Here is a 16794-nt window from a genome sequence, read left to right as displayed (position 1 = left end):
CTTATATCATCTCACTTAATCTGCACAAGAATCCTATGAGTTCAGGCTGCGGAGTTTCCCATTCTGTACACGAGAGACCTAAATTCTGAGGAGTTAATTTAAGTACCTTGCTCAGAGTCACATAGCCAGTAAGTGCGACATTAACACAGGAGTGCAGGTCCTCAGACAGTCAGTCTCATGTTCTTTACGAGGGCAGTGATGTTGGAAATGGCAGGACTGTAGGAGTTATATCATTCCGGAACAGTTAGGATTCTTTAAGGATTAAAAAAATTTATTGACTATCCTGATAGGATGTGGGGCAGCTCCCACTACAGACAAAAAGACTGTAAACAAGCTCTGACAGGGGAAAGAACCAGGGCTCCGATGGCCTCAGACATGGTAGTCAACAGTTTCACCAGGGCCGCATTCCCTTAATAAATGCCCTTGCCGGGGTCCAGACCCAGCATCACCTCATAGACGTTCTGAGTCTCAGGGGAGCCAGTTGGCAAGAGGTGGACAGGACCCTTGACTGACAGTACCAGCAAGCTGTATTCAATAGAAGAGAAGCATGTAGTTCCCCAAAGCATATGGGAATTTTAATCCTAATCCTGTCACCCAATACATTAACTGCCCCACTCTGTCTTAAAGTCTTTAGCGGACTTGATCGTCCTGCTTTCTGTTTTCAAAAACTGTGTTTGAATAAAGTGTTGAAAAGAACTGACGTATTTCCCAGCCCGAATGATGTATACCTTCAAAGACCTTCCTCCAGGTTAATCTGTGTAGCAATCCTTCTTTGAACGAGATTGTGCATTAGCTAATAACTGATGCGTCTTTATCCTCTCCGTGAGAAAAATCTTAAAAGATATTTTTTCAAGAACCTTAATGAAATCCACTTTTCCTTCATTTACCATTCTAGTAACCCTAACCTAAAGAAGATGAGGTTAGTTTGAAATGACTCTAGAAAATCCTATTGACTTGTAATTATTTCCATTTTTTATGTTTTATTAAAACAATCATGAAACTACCACAACATTGTAAATCAACTATACTTCAATAAAAATCAATTGAATAATCCATCCTAAAATGTTACTTATATACAAAGTAGAAATAGACCCACAGGACATGGAAAACAAACTTATGGTTACCAAAGGGGAAACGGGGGAAGGCATAAATTAGGAGTTTGGGATTAACATATGAACAGTACTGTATGCAATAGATAACCAACAAAGACCTACTGTAGCACAGGGAACTATGCTCAATATTTTGCAATAACCTATAAGGGAAAAGAATCTGAAAAAAAGATATATATGTATGTATAACTGAATCACTTTGCCATTTACCTAAAATTAACACAACATTGTGAATCAACTATACTTCAATTAAAAAAACAATTGAATAATCCATTCTAAAATGTTACTATATATTGATATGCCATGTTATAATGTCTACAGATACAGTAGACATTCTTTATACTTTTTGAAATATGGAAAGCTTTTTGGTTCTCTGAAGTCCGCAAGCGTCTCTACCTTCACAGTTTTTCAGATTTAGTAGGAGTGGTTCTACAATTATGTATGTGTTTCTTAACTCCTGTACCAGCACATTAGCTCAGTGTAATGATCCTAGTGGTAAAATTAGTTTGGGAAACTTTGCACATTCCAACTCCTTCTCATGTATTCCAGCTCTAAGAAGGACAACCATAAAGAGAACTGTTCTGACCCAGCATTTTTTAGGCAAATTGCCTCAGAACCTTTTCAGTATCATACAAAATTAGTCTTCCATGGAGCATATGTTTGGAAATCAAACTTGTGCTGATATACACTGGGTCAAAAATATTGAACTTCATGGGCTTTCTTGCCAGCTTCCCATCAACGGCAAGCTTCCATTCCCTCTTCATGTTTAAGGATTCTTTCCTTTGGTTAAAAGGATGGAAGAATTGAGGCTTAGATTGTCCTACCTTTGGTCAGTTGTTAGATCTAAGCTGTCTCCCCCACTCAGTAGTCCCTATTTTATGCCTTTCCTGATCATATTTTTATAACAGTTTATTTAAAAATAAGCCTCTGTAGGCTTTATGTGATAAGAAGTTTATCTTGTAAACTCAGATACCTAAATTGAAGCCTTTGCAGATCAGCTAAAGATTACAGAGAAGGTGATGGAAAGGTGATTCCACTTATATTTCCTATCTGCACTTGGATTTGACTTAGAAGTCAAGTCCCAGTCACTCAAATAATTGTTTCCCACATGAGTGTTTCCCCTAACAAATAAAAGGTTAGTAAGCTGTGTTTAGGGTTCTCCAACTGATTGGGCTCTCAAAAGGGGAAATCCTTTCTTCACAGCTTGCTTTCTTTCTTTCTTTCTTTCTTTCTTCCTTTCTTTCTTTCTTATGATTTATGCTATTGGTTTTATGAGCTCTGTAATCTTGCTGGTTGTTCCAAACTTTATTGCCACCTCCCTTTTTAAACATGCTGCTAAGCAATTGAAACTCTGTGTTCTTGACTTATGAGTTTATCTTTTAAAATAGTTTTTGCCTCCCCAAAAGTAGTCTTTCAAATTGAATAAATTAAGTTTCTGAAAGTAGAGTGACATAGCAATGGCTATCACTCAACTCTCACAAAAGTTCAAATAGAAGTTCAAATCCAATCAATGAATAATGAATCTCCAGTGACCTTATCTCTATCTTCATTAGAACTTCTGTGGCAACTGCCAAGCCAGTGTCCCTGGGCTGAAAAGCAACAAAGGAGAAGAAGCAGGCACTGGTGAGCCTGGACAGTTTGATTCTGTAGCCCGGAAGGTAAGAAGGGGGCTAAGTGTTGGTGGACCCTGGACGTGACACATGGTGCCTTCTCTCAGCTGTGACTGCTCTGTCCTCTAGGGCGATGTAGGGCCACGGGGTCCTCCAGGAGTCCCAGGCAGAGAGGGACCAAAGGTAAGAAAGTCTCTCCTCTGTGCAACCTTTAATTCAGGGTAAAAAAAAAGAAATACATTTTAAAATACAGTCCCTTTTCTAAAAATATTTTGGAAAAGTGGTGTAAAAGCCATTTGCAGATGTCATTTATTTTTTTCCCCCGATTCTGTCCAAATGACATGCCCCAAGTGTCCTGAGAAGAGATACGTTCATTTTCCCAAAAGATGACAAAATGACTGAGTGTACTAACTAAACGTATTGTGTCTCTAGGGGAGCAAAGGAGAACGAGGCTACCCCGGGATACCTGGGGAGAAAGGCAATGAGGTAAAAGGCTCTTCTCTGATCACGCAGCCCTACTGTTGATTCTTTCCATGTGACACAACAAAAGGACATCAGTTTTCCTATATCTCCTGTTTGATGCTAAACAAATAGAAACGAAGACAGGTTTTTTTTCCAAACGTTAACACATTTTAAATAATACGTGGATGCTTATCCCCAGGGATCCAGTTTTTGAGACAAGGGAATTCAAACACAAAGTTAACATATCAGTTACTACGTTTCTGTTTTCTCATAGCAGGTAACAAGTCCAGCTCTCTCAAGATAAAAGCAAGGAGAAAGAGGAAAAGGAGATTTACTGAAAAGAATCCCAAAGGAGCTCATAGAATTGAAGGGATAGTCAGCAGCCAGCCTAGGGATAGGGCAGCTCCAGAGCTCAGCAGAACTTCCCTGGGCCGCTGCTGTTAACGTGACTCAGTTTCAGTGACCTTGGTTTGTTTGTATCTCTGCTCAACTTTCAAACTCTTGGGAGGAAGAAAAAAAAAAACTCTCAAACGGGTCTGCTTGGACTGGTTTAAATCAGCGGCCCACCCTCCCACTAAGGTTCAAAGTCAAATGTGCTCTTGAGACGGTGGCATAATTTTCTGACTCTCAGCCGCACTGATGCTCAGGATAGCATTCTTTCCTGCATAATTTACACTAACGCTTAGGAAAAGCAATTAGGATGATGAATTCTTGTTAAACAGTTTTGATACTAATAATCCTTAATGAAAGTAAGTAAGCCATCTGGCATATATTAACCTTGATGTTAGTGCAGAAAATCAAAAGGATGTAAAGTAGATCTGTTTTTTGAGTTGGAGTTATATATTTCACATTATAAATTATCATCGTGTTATTGTTTTTAATTAACATGGATTCTATTCAAGAAAACTGTGAGGACTGGCTTGGTTTTTTTCCAAGTTAAAAATTGAAGAGCAAAGAAATACAACATTTATTTTCATCTGTAAATAAAACAGTAAAGGCATCTTATTTTCTAAATCAGGAAGAGTTATTGAGCTTTTGCATCTTCATGCGCCACAGAAGGTTGCACTAAAGTACAAGCACGGTGTCTGATTTTAATAGTCTAACAGCTTTTAACTGCCTAGACTCAAGAAGTAGGCTTTAAAGGCAATTGAGAATGTAATAACAAAAAGATCAGGAAATAATTGGAATTCAGGTTTTTTCATAAGTGACTCTAAATTAAATTTATTAGAAGTTAACTTTTATTGATTCTTCAGAATCCTTAGCACTCCTGGTGAACTGAAATCCCTCCTTAATTCCTTCACTATTTTAGTGTGCTTTTCCTTAAGTACACCTTGTTGACTCTTTAACACAGCGTACACAGACTTTGCACAAGACACTTAGATAGACAATTCCAGCTGGTTCAGAAGGAGATTCTTCACTGTTTCTTCACATCACATGAATAGTATGAATAAACCTGAAGTAACATACTAGCTCAGTTGGGCCTTTGTTGGGTAACGGGGCAATGCACCTTGTCCCTCTCAGGCAGGTGGGAAATATTGAATATTATCTTGTCTTCTACTTGGACTCAGATACTCCCTGAAATTTTAATTTGTTAATTTGTTTAAGTGAATGAAACTTTGCCCAAGAACATAGGTATTTCCAGCTGGCGAATAAACTATACTATTTTAATATGCATATAATATCTAATCATACAAAATCTAAGATGTCTGTTCTACCCTTAGTGGAAAAGATGCAGAAGGACACCCTGTCTCTTTGAGGAATTCCCAATTATTATTTAATAATTATCCAATGGTCGATTTAATCCATTTAGGAACTTAAAGAGAGGAGTTGCCTTTCAGTTTATTGCTCTTACAAAAGTGACATTATCCTCAACGGTTTTTGCAGATGTTATTTCACAACGCAAGGTAGCAAGTTAGCAGATGCTGATAGAACACAGACTTACCTCTCATAGTCAGAGGGAATTCTTGCTTGGAATACAGGTCTTTCTACAATATTTTAGAATAATAATTGATAAACAGGACATGAAAAATATTGTCAGCCATAAGTTGTAGCAATGGAAAAATAAATATTCTTGGTAGCAACTGAGATAGGACTTGCAAAATCAAAATATCAGAATAGGGAAAGAACTTAGCTCTAATGATCCTTGACTATGCAGTAAATTTTAATTTGTATTTTAGTTTGGTACAATATGCTAAATTGACTGTTCTACTCTTTAATATGTATTTGTCTTCTTTAATGACCTTCTTGTCTTGTAAAATTACCTGCTTGCCCTTTATACATTCATAGTAACTTTTACCCTTACTACAGAATTTCAGCTTGTTCAGAGAAAGATGGCTGAGAATAATTTTTTTTTTTATTTATGGACTGAGGTTTACTTTAAAGTTTAATGTGGTCATCAAAGGTTAATGAGTCCCAAGCTTATAAACTGGACTACCTAAAGACTCACTCAGCATCTCTAGACTGATTCAGTGTTGAGACTAAAAGTAGCAAAAAAAAAAAAAAAAAAAAAGAATACATATGAACACACATATCTTATACACGTAAATACAGAGAGAATTTTATGGAAATGTGGGTGTTTTGAGATAAAACAATTTGTGGCATAGCATTTATAATCTCCAGACATTTAGAGATCCATTCCCAAAGGAAATTTGTTTCCTTTCCACTTATAACCCCATAAACAAGTTAATGGTGGGGGAATAAAAAGAGTCAATACAACATGCCAATGTGTACCGCCCACAACTGCACATGGGCACATGTGTGCACGCACACACACACACGCGCACACACACTGAGCATTGCCAGTGAGGATGATACCATCTTGAAGAAAGTATATGTCCACATTAACACAAGTATAGATAAGATTTTACCCAAGACTCTTGTTACATGAGGAATTTCGGCACATTCAAGGAGAGCCTTTCCAGCATTTCTTCACCTCCTGTCACATGGAAAAACCTGAAGGAATATATGATCCCATTAGGCATTAGATGGACAGACCTGGCAGAGCTTGGTCCTTAATCCCATTGATGTAAAGAACCTTGATCCTGTAGAACTTTGATCCTCTAGAGCTCCCATAGATAACTATGTAGCAATTTTACCATGGTCACTTCACCTGATATTTATAATATGTATAAAATGCATATTTCATCACAGTAAAGGGTAAAGGAATTTATTATAACGATGAATGCTTTGGCACTATAAAAGGATTACTCAGTAAAGAAATTTCAATCCTGAAAAAGTGGAACCGTTCAAAATAGAACTTGACACGTCATATGGTTATCTGAAATAATAAATGGGTTTTTAAAAGCATATTTTTCCCATTGTAGAAGTCATCTGAGTTCCTTATAGAAAATTTGAGAAATACACAAAAGCACTAAAAAGACAAAAGTTATTCCTATTTGTACTTCTCCCACTGTTGGTAAAAGTCATATTATTGTCCACAACCCCTCATCCACAATTCCAAAGTTCAAATGCCTCTGAAATCCCGGGAAATTTTTCCCAAGTTTGCAGCAGATTTATTTGGCAGCAAAATCTGACCTGAAGTCATATGGAGCTAGTCTATTTATCCCACTTGGTGAGACTATCATGTGTTTTGCTATAGAAATATTTGTGTGTTTATTAGCAGGTGCTGCCTCAGGTGACATGGGAGTGTTATGTAGTATCCAATATGAGACTGTGTTCCCTTTGAAACAAATCTGAAACTTCAGAACCCTGAAACACACCTGGCACTAAAGTTTCCAGATAAGGCATTATGAGCCTCTATCAGTCTCATATTTTATGAAGTGCATTTTCTAATTTTTTAATAATTTGGACCCTACTCTATGTAACATTTTGTAACGTTTCCTTTTCTTTGTTATTCAATAGCTTTTGAAACATGATTTTAACAGTTGCAAAACATATTATGGATTTTATGTAACTTATTTAGCTAATATTCTGTTGCTGACTTACTTGGTAAAGGAACAAATTAATTACACGAGTTATCAGTTAACCTTACCAATTCTTCCTTGAATATATAAATGTATCCAGTATAATTAGCATGACACTACAAATCTTAGGCGGGGCCTGAGAGGCTATCCCTTTACTTTTACGCTTAAGCCATTAAAGGGTTCTAAATTTCACTTCGCTGATGAGCGGTATTTCTTATAATGAACTGGCCGACTGAACTAAATACTGTATCATAAAACAGAGTCCGTTGTTCCCACCAGCTGAAAGAAGCATTAGTGTAACCGTGTATTTCTTCGATGGCATTCTGCTCATCTGAAATTTGTATTTTCATGCTTTAGCAGTGCCAGCTTCTCAAAGACGCTGTTGTCGATGGAGGGGCTCTGTGAGATCAGAAATGTTCTATGAATCACCAACACATTAAATTATGTTTGTAACCAATTCCATGTCGTGGCATTTTAGCCCGCCATCCTTACTCTTAGAAAACGGGTGTTTGCAGATGACAAATGTGTTTCTTGATTAGCCAACAAAGATGGGTAGTTTTCAATCGTCAAAATATTTGATGAACTAAAATGCTCTGTTTCCAATGATATAACAGATTTTACGGTAGGAACTATCTCTTTTAGGGTCTTCAAGGCGTTCCGGGCCTTCCAGGTGCTCCTGGCCCGACTGGACCCCCTGTAAGTATTTGCTAAAATGGTTTCACTCACACTTCATATCTGCTGGTATGATGCAAAGTGAACTAACATTCTTTATTGCTTTTTGTTCTCTGTTCCTCTGTGTGGATTATGCAGCTATTGCTGGGGAAAGTAGCATCCAACATCTCAGATATTTGTTAGTATTCCTTAAGGCTGCTCGGGGTTGTGGAGACTTGTCATGAAAATTCTACCAGACCAGAAAGCAGTCTGTGATGAAGCAAGTCTATTTGAATAGACGTTGGATGTAGAGGAGCGTTATCTTTTTTAGCTATAATTTTTCTGGCATTAACCATAGGGAGAGATATTCAGATGGTTACACCCTTACATTTTTAAGCGCCATAAACTAAGAATTTATTCTCTAGACAGAAAAAAAAAATGGGTCAAGGATTATCAGGTTCAATTTACTTTTATTCCTGTTTCTGACTTAAAATACGCTCTACTTTAATCGGCACTTTTTTCCGCTGTCTCTCTCAAACACAGCATCAGGGCCTTTTTGTCTTCAGTTACCCTGTTTGCTTAAAACAGTCTTTTTTCTTTTGCACCTGCTAAAACCAGCCGCTCATTAAAGCAGAACTCAAATCTAGAGTTGCCAGTTAAAATACAGGACATGAGGCTCAATTTGAATTTCATGTAAATAAATACTTTCATAGCATGTTTGTCCCAAATATTGTATTTTTATTTGCTAAATCTAGCAACCCTACTCAAGCCTCAATTTTTCCAATTCTTTCCTTCTTAGAGTGCCTAGGCAAATGGTATGTAGGAATGTAATCGTGTTCTTTCATGTTTTGAATCATGGGTTTGCCATAATGAAAATTTTACCCTTTATGCTTTCACCACAGTTATACAGAACAAACCTGGCTCTAAATTGTACACTAAAATTAAAAGTTAAGAGAAAGAGTTGTGAAAGGAGCCATGGAAATGATAGCTAACTCTATTCTCAAAGAAGATCTTAAACTAAATTTTATTTTCCATTGGTAAAATGCAGATCGCATAACTCACCTTGTTAATTCTGCTCTGTGGAGTATTTAAAATGTTGATCACTACCAAAATTATAGCTCATTTAGGAAGGCATAATGCTATGTAAATTGCCATTTAAACAGCAAGGCTAAATTCTTAAATGTATTAAAAGGTTCCAGTTAAGGTCATTAAATGTGGTTGGCCAAGGTGAAAAAGCGACCACAAATACAAATTTTATCCTTCCAAGGGCTTATCAGCAGGATACAGCTGCTGTATCAGCCTGAAGAAATATAAGCTTAGAAGACTGATTTAATTAGGATCAAATGACCTTCGAAATGTATCAATTTGAGCAACCAACTTCCAATACCCTTGGCCGTTTAGTTGTTGTTTCTGTAACAAACTTAGTTTTGTGTTTTACAGGGCTTGTTGGGAAGAACGGGACATCCGGGTCCCTCGGGAACAAAGGGTGACAAGGTACAGAGGGAAAGCCTCACTTACTGTCCAAATTGGGGCTTGGGGTAGGGGCAAGTTGAGCCTACTTACAGAGAAATCCATAAAATCAAGCAAAGCCTCAAAGTATTATAGGAGTGATGTCAGGGAAGTGGGCTTGGAAAGAAATAGGTCCCAAAATTGGTCTGAAGACAAGAGATATGTTCCCAGGGAAGAGGATGGATATCACATGGGTGCCACACAGCAAACGTCCAAGCTGAACTCAGGGTCCTGGGCATCCACCGTGGGGAAGGATGGGTGAGGGTCACCTCCTGATGAGGCGCAGGAAGGTAGTTTGTATCTGGAAGTCCAGCCGCAGGTGCCAAGGCTCCCGACAGCAGGCTAGCTCTCAGAACCAGGATTCCAGTAAATGACGTGCTTGCTGAGAAAATCTGCAAGTTCTGTCCTTAGAGGGTCGTAGGGGAGATCCGCGAAAGAACCAGCACAGCTTGCTTCCTGGGGAGTCCGGTTGACAGGACAGATAGGTTGCTGTGGTCAGCAGGGAGAACCAGCAAAAGAGGAGTCCCAGCAGGAAGATCACACAGTTACCCAATTTAGGATCTAAAGTGTCACCCACAGTGTGATAGAGCCAGCACATGAGTCACACGGACTAACTCTTTGGATGAGAGAGATTTAAGAATCCGGAGTCCATGTGAGCCACTCAAGTGGCTTCTACCCCAAAATGACCACAATGGGGCATAATGGCATCGAGGAGCAAAGGGATCCCCCCAAACTGAAAGGCAACAACGTGCTTATTCTGGACAGTCTCAGCACAGTTTTTCTGATAGCATCCCGGGGAGCTTGCCCAACTCCACCAGCCTTTTTGATCTGTTCTCGATGGAAATTATTCCGTCAGAGATTTGCCTTTTGAAGTTAATGGGAATTCCACACTGAGATGAGCTTTGGGGCACAATCAAGAATGAAAATATGACTATTAATTGTGCCAGAAAAAAAAAAGTCCTTTCAATAGGCGCATATTTTCCTTGTTTGTTGTCCTCTCATGGTTCATGAGAACCATGACATAATTCTCTGAAGGACACTGCCAGCAGAGCCCCATGTGTCTTAGAGAGAGAGCTGCCATCAGAGCAGTTTGGGAAAAGATACAGTATACTCATGGTCACTCCTTCTCAGGCAGATACATTGCAAGAAAAACTTTACAGTTGGTTTTTATTGATAAAGATACAATCAAAAGGTTTCTATGATTCTTTGGTTACTGAAAAAATGGGGAGATTGGAATGAAATCCTTCATCAAATTTATGAAAATAGACTAAAATCCCTCAAAATTCTTGGACATTTTAAAGTAGGAATTTTACTCTCTCTGGATGTTTTTTTAATTAACCATTTCTTGCCATCGCCCCTGATATTGAGGGACTCAAAAGATTTTATGAGACTATTATTCTAAAAAAAAAGCAGTTACAGGAAAAACTGGTTAAAGGCACCAAAAGGAGTATCATACCTCTGTTTATCATGGACCAATAAGCATCCTATGTTTTATCAAAATATAGATGAAATCCCATTTTTCAAGTTTCAACTTGAATGCATTTCTCACACATTTCATTTTCAGTCTGCTTTGCCTGGAAGCAGAATGTCTGAGGCTGTTTACATTGTAAAGAACATTTCCCTTATACAGCATTGTACCACGGTCACCTCTGCTCAGTGGGGCATGCCTGATATTCACTTAGGATGTGAAAGAAGGTTTTCCTCCTGCAGACACACACAGGTTGTGATTTTCTACTTTAGTCAAAGCATGTGGATGCCCTCTCTGGTTCCCAGAAGAATGAAGGTGGTGGAGGTGAGGCTAGGAGCGAGGGTCTGACCCAAAGAGCCGTGTTCCTGAGCTGCCCCAGCCTTCAGGAAGTGTGCTCTGCACCCCCTTGTGGGGAGAGTTCCCTCAGCTGCACTCGAAGTCCAGGACCTGGTCACCTGCTTGTCTGGCTCCGTCTAAAAATAAGCTTCATCCCTGGCGCTCACACCGTGAGGATCCGATTGCCTGTGGGAAGAGGCATTTACCTTTCCCGTGGTCTAGTAATGTTAATTCCCCAGGGGAAGGGAAAAGCCCCGCTGAATAAGACTTTGCAAGGGTGAACAAAATGACAAGTCATATTGACTTCAGAATGTGGCTCTCTGAGCAAGCGCGATCGGGTTCACAAACCTGGAGCAGAAATGTCTAAGCCATTGATGTTGGTCTGTGTACCCCCTTGCAGGGCAGCGAGGGACCCCCTGGGAGACCCGGACCACCTGGACCACCTGTGAGTTGTTTCAGGTTTAAAACATAAACTCATGCATCTACTTAAGACTTGTGTAAACAACAAGGTCCTATTGTATAGCACAGGGAATTAAATTCAATATCCTGTAATAAACCATAATGGGAAAGAAAAAAAAAAAAAGGATTTTACTTTTTTTGTTTGTTTTTTTGTTGTTTTTTTTAAATAGACTTTATTTTTTTGGATGATTTTTTATGTTTGCAGGAAAATTTCACAGAAAATACAAAGAGTTCCCATATGGTCCTGCCACACACACGCAGTTTCCCTCATCATTAATATCTTACATTAGTGTGGAATTGTACTCTTATTAAAAGTATAAACTTTAGGGTATGTGAATTTTATCTCAGCTTAAAAACCAAAAACATATGTGTAAAGATCCTTCTAACTCTGATATAATGATTTTTCAGTGGCATGTATAACAAAATTATTATGATGAAGTATATGTTGAGATATATTATTTGTCACATTAACTATCCAGGTAATATAATTTCTTTCTTAGAGTAGAATTTTTTACAGTTGAGGAACTGATATTGATACATTATTATAAACTAAACTGTATAGTTGACCTTGGGGTTTACTTTTTCGGTTGTATGGTCCATTAGTTTTGATAAGTGCATAATCTCATGTATCCACCATTACGGTACCATACGGAACAGTTTCACTCCCCTAAAAACGTCCTGTGCTACACTTGTCCATTGCTCACCTCCCCGTCCCTCAAGCCGCTAGAAACTGTTGGTCTTTTTACTATCTCTATATGTCTGGCTTTTTCAGAATGTCCTATAGTTGAAATCAAAAAAAAGCTTTTATGACTCAGAGGTCAGACTACATTTAGATATTCTCAAGGATAAAAGTCATCTGAGTTTTATGTATACATGCAAATGACAGCCAGGGTGGCTTAGGGGAGCCCTGATTCCCGCATTAGCTCAGCCCTGAGGCACACTGCTCGGATTTGCAGACTGTGGGCCTCCCTGCTGTGGACTCAGTTCGGGTAGGTGTGCACTCCTACTCTCCACTTCCTGCCTGGGGGACCCTGGGAAAGTCATTTAACCTCAGTGAGCCTCATTCACAGAAAAGAGAGGGGCTGTAAAAAGACATCCCTTCCGGCAATGTGAGCTGGTAGAAAAATTGTGTTGTGCTGTGTGTATTCATTACCATCCATGATGCCCGAGATGCAAAAGGAAATGCTATTTATATGGTGCCCAGTGAATGAAATGTACAAGGGCCGCCGCTGCTTTCGCGCTAGGGATTGAGACAGACGTGCATCTACCTTGTCGGGAGGCCGGGGAGGACAAGGGCGTCTCTCCGGAGCAAGTCTGCCCTCCAGTGGAGTCTCGCTCAAACAGCATCACAGCGTCCGCCCAGCCAAGCGTTCTTTCCCACCTGCCTCAGAGGGAGAGGTGAAGAAGCCAGACTCCCCCGCAAGGGGCAGAATTCATCCGTGACTTTGTTTTTTTTCGGAGAAAAACAATCAGAAGTTTAACAACATGTGTGCTTCCTATATGCAAGGGAGACATCCAGGAAAACTGAGTTACGCCCTGAAATGGCCCAAGTCCTCACCTTAAGTACCGTCCTCAGCTAAAAACAAGAGAAAGGAAGGGTATGGCTGCTATGCAGTTTCACGTCGCAGCTTTCTCCACTGATGAGAGTTTCCTGAGATGCTGAAGACAACAAAGGTACATCGCTAGTCGGCGTGCGATCGCACGTGTGCGCACATCAGTGAATACACAGACACTCTGTTTCCCTAAACATGCTCTTCGGTTTTGTTTTACTTACCTTCTCCCCTGGCAAGGAAGCAGGGCAGGCAGCATGTGAGTCTCAACCACTAAAATACCCTCCCTCCCCAGTGGACAGAACAGCAAAATACAACATGAGCTCCCAAAAGGGACCTCTGTTTTACGATGGACTTAAGAAATCTCCCTTGCCCCCCACCCCGGTTCTCCAAAACTATTTATTCTTCAAAACAAGTTAAGTGTTGTCTTTTCTGTGAAGCACCCCCCTGCGGCCCTGGAAATCTCAGACAAAAGTATCCTTCCCCCTCCAGGACTAAATACAGTAGACATTCAGCAGTTGTCAAATGAAGGAGTGCAATACTGAAGGAATACATGAACAGAGCATTTTTCCTTCCTTCACAAGTGTTTGGAAGATGCACGCAGATCACGCGCCCTGAGCACCACTGACCACCGTGGTCCAAAAACGGCAATGATGGCTCTTCAGTTTTGCAGCTGAAACGTGGAAATCACAATAAAGGAAAACGCAGGTTATGATTCTATGGGAATTTTTAAAAAGAAGGCTAGAAGATCCTAACTAAAATTTTCATATGCAAATTTTTCCTGAATGCCAAAATGTATGATTTTGAAAGCCTCTCAGTTTAGTTCTCTTTAAGTGTTAGTTACTCTGGGGCTTTGCATTCACAGGTCAATTTATTAGGAAGTTCCCGTTCCCTCTTGTTCTAAAGAATATGTTTTTGTAGAAACATCCACACAGGGTTGTGAGTGACATCATCTCCCCCATTTCCCTTAATTTTCTATTTAGTATGAAGAGAGTGTGGAAAAAAATTACCTTTCAGTAGCCAAATTGTTCCCTGTTCACATCTTCATCAGCACTCCTGTGTTATGGCCTGCAGGTCAGCAGGCTGTAAACAGTTAGCATAAGTTGGCAATTCCGAAACTGAATTTTAATGAGCAAATAATACTTTCCTCTGAATGCATTAGTGTCTCATCTGTCAAGCCGGCACATTCATCACAGCCCCGCCAAAAGTGTGTGCGTGTGCTCCGGGTGGAGCTCACATGCCTTCTGGTTTTGTCTTCTACATTTGCTTTAGAAAAACCAAAAATGGGAACGTTATAATTTTTACCGATAACATGGAACTCAGTTTCTAAAACAGAGTAGGAAAAATATCATTTGGTGAAACAACAAAAGGTAGAGATGCTCACTGTTAACTTCAAAGGATAACTCCATGTGTCATTTCTTTTCTAAGGGTGTACCATTCAATGAAGGAAATGGAATGAGCAGTTTATATAAAATCCAGGTATCTACTTTTCTAATTACGTCAAATCACTTTCTGGTTATGGGTTACTACAAATTCTTCTCACCTTTGTCTTTTTCTTTTGAAGGGAGGTGTGAATGCTCCCAGTTATCCAGGGCCACCTGGCCCCCCTGTGAGTACAGTTGTTTATCACCAAGCATATTTTAGCTGAGCAGCCTCACATGCACACACACAAAGACCTCCTACGTTCACTGAAAAGTATGTGTTACAAATATAAACAGAATTTTCTGCAGGAGGAAATAAACCAATTCTAATAACATTGGGGAAATGTACACAGTCAAAATAAAGGAAAACAGCATTCTGCGGAGTGGTGTCACTTTTTGGAAATCTGAGAACTAAATCAATGTCCAAGCAATCACCGTCATGGGAGTTCCATCAAGTTATATTTCCTCATCTTATTATGCTTCAAATCCAAACCATAGCAAAACAAAAGTTGCAGATATTTTTATGTGTATTAAAGCAAATTGGATAAAAATTATTCATAGTTTGTAATTTTGCTTCGGTCGTTATTTTCAAGATGACTTCTCATATTTTTCTTACAGGGCCCCAAAGGTGATCCTGGCCCGGTGGTATGTATATTCCCATGTTTTGTGTCATTTAGAAAATAAATCTTTATTCGCGTTTGAAAGAAGACCTTCAGGAGAGATGCCTGCCTTCTGAGATGTCCCTTGGTTAAATGGAGGAAGTGGGCACCTCCTCATTTCAGGATGCCTCGGTCCTGATGTGTCCCTGACCTTGACGCTCTTCCATCAGTGCGATTTTAAAAATCACCCTGGGCTGGAGGAAGAGGCATATAAAGCTCCTGACAAATAGGACACTTTCTTCCAATAGGAATATTTTGATGATTGATTCCATGTTAAGTAGATCATGGGAGAAAACTATTTATTGGAAAGAAATTCCTTAATAGGTCTGCCGTCTCCCCCACCAACAACTACAACAAGACAGGGACGGTTTATTTGCTTTGACTGTCTTGGGCGGTTGTTCTGGAGGCGATGTGGTGCGCTGTCAGAACCCTGCTTATTAGGAGCGATGTTTCAGGAGGTTCACCCTCAGCCTGGGAAGAGATCCTGTGCTCCAGCCTCTTCCGAAGGATGAGGATTGTTAAGCATACTTCTCAGCCATGGAGCGGCACTGTAAAAGTTCTGCCAGATGCAATTCGATTCCCTTTATTCCTTGGCAGATTTTCCTGTCATGTCCTTTTCAGGCATGTGTCCTGTCCTTCATATTTCATTTCTGTGTCCTTTAACCTTTGGGTATATACTTGAAACTCAGATGTAGCTGAAACTGAAATAAACTTTCAAACCACTTTACATTGCCGTGGGAAGAAATTGCAGGCCCTTTCATTACAGTGGAGTTGTTTGGTAAAAATAGATGAATAAATTTTAAACAAGCGAAAGAAGAGCCATAAAAAGCAATCTTTTTACATCTAAATAGATGTTCAAAGGAGATGCATGAAAGAGCTTATTTTTTGTTATTGGGCAATATATATTAAAAGCCAATTTGTTTTCCCCTATGAAATGCCCAGTTTGCAGCATTTTCCGAACCCCAAATATGTCATTTAGAAGTTTCCGTTGTTTCATTACTCATGCTGTGCTTCCTTTATCTGTAACGTTTTTTAATGCTTTCACCTCCGCTCGCATATCCTTCATTCCAATTTGAATCTCCTTTCATCTTATTGATAAAAATTTCCTCCTGGTTTTTCCTTCTCATAGTCACACACACAAGCATCCCTTCTGAATCATTCAGGGACACGTAAGCTTCTCACCGACTTTTCTGGAACACCCAAGTTTTTAAGTTAGTAACTGTAGATTAAGGCGAGAAACCTTTTAAAAAAGTGTTATAATAAAGGATAAATTATAGTTCACTTGGATTGGAAAGTGCGTGGCAACAAAAATGTAGACAGCATTGAGTAGAATTTGAAGAGATTAGGCTTCAAAATTTTTTAGCTGCAACAAAGAATAAAGAATAAAAACTAAGTGGACGACGTTCCTTGCTTTTAGAGACATGAATTAAGTGGGTGAAGCACAAAAACAGAAATGTGGAATCATTAAATTAACTACCGAGTAAACCTTCAGGTTTATCTTAGATAAAACTTTACATTATTCCTTTGGGCTCCATGTCACCACCACCAGGCAGCTCATTTCCGACCAGTTGCCCCGAATAGAGAAAAACTACCTCATGGCATAGAGATAGATAAGCCAGGAATGGTCGAGTCACAGG

The 16794-nt window shown here is 39.4% G+C and overlaps 1 protein-coding gene across 4 annotated transcripts in view; it reads left to right on the top strand.

Moving 5' to 3' along the window:
* The window catches only part of COL19A1 (collagen type XIX alpha 1 chain), a 379271-nt gene that overhangs the window by 318188 nt on the left and 44289 nt on the right, over window positions 1-16794 (top strand). For all 4 annotated transcript variants that reach the window (XM_057528157.1, XM_057528158.1, XM_057528156.1 and 1 more), the window contains 9 exons: window positions 2663-2767; window positions 2849-2902; window positions 3152-3205; window positions 7747-7800; window positions 9196-9249; window positions 11469-11513; window positions 14506-14556; window positions 14642-14686; window positions 15117-15143. In XM_057528157.1, the coding sequence (XP_057384140.1) occupies window positions 2663-2767; window positions 2849-2902; window positions 3152-3205; window positions 7747-7800; window positions 9196-9249; window positions 11469-11513; window positions 14506-14556; window positions 14642-14686; window positions 15117-15143 (489 nt within the window). The remainder of the gene's footprint in view (window positions 1-2662; window positions 2768-2848; window positions 2903-3151; window positions 3206-7746; window positions 7801-9195; window positions 9250-11468; window positions 11514-14505; window positions 14557-14641; window positions 14687-15116; window positions 15144-16794) is intronic.

The sequence above is a fragment of the Balaenoptera acutorostrata genome, chromosome 14 (assembly GCF_949987535.1).
Source record: "Balaenoptera acutorostrata chromosome 14, mBalAcu1.1, whole genome shotgun sequence".
Lineage (NCBI taxonomy): Eukaryota > Metazoa > Chordata > Mammalia > Artiodactyla > Balaenopteridae > Balaenoptera > Balaenoptera acutorostrata.
The sequence above is the reverse complement of the archived record's forward strand: the minus strand, read 5'-3'. Positions and strand labels throughout refer to the sequence as shown.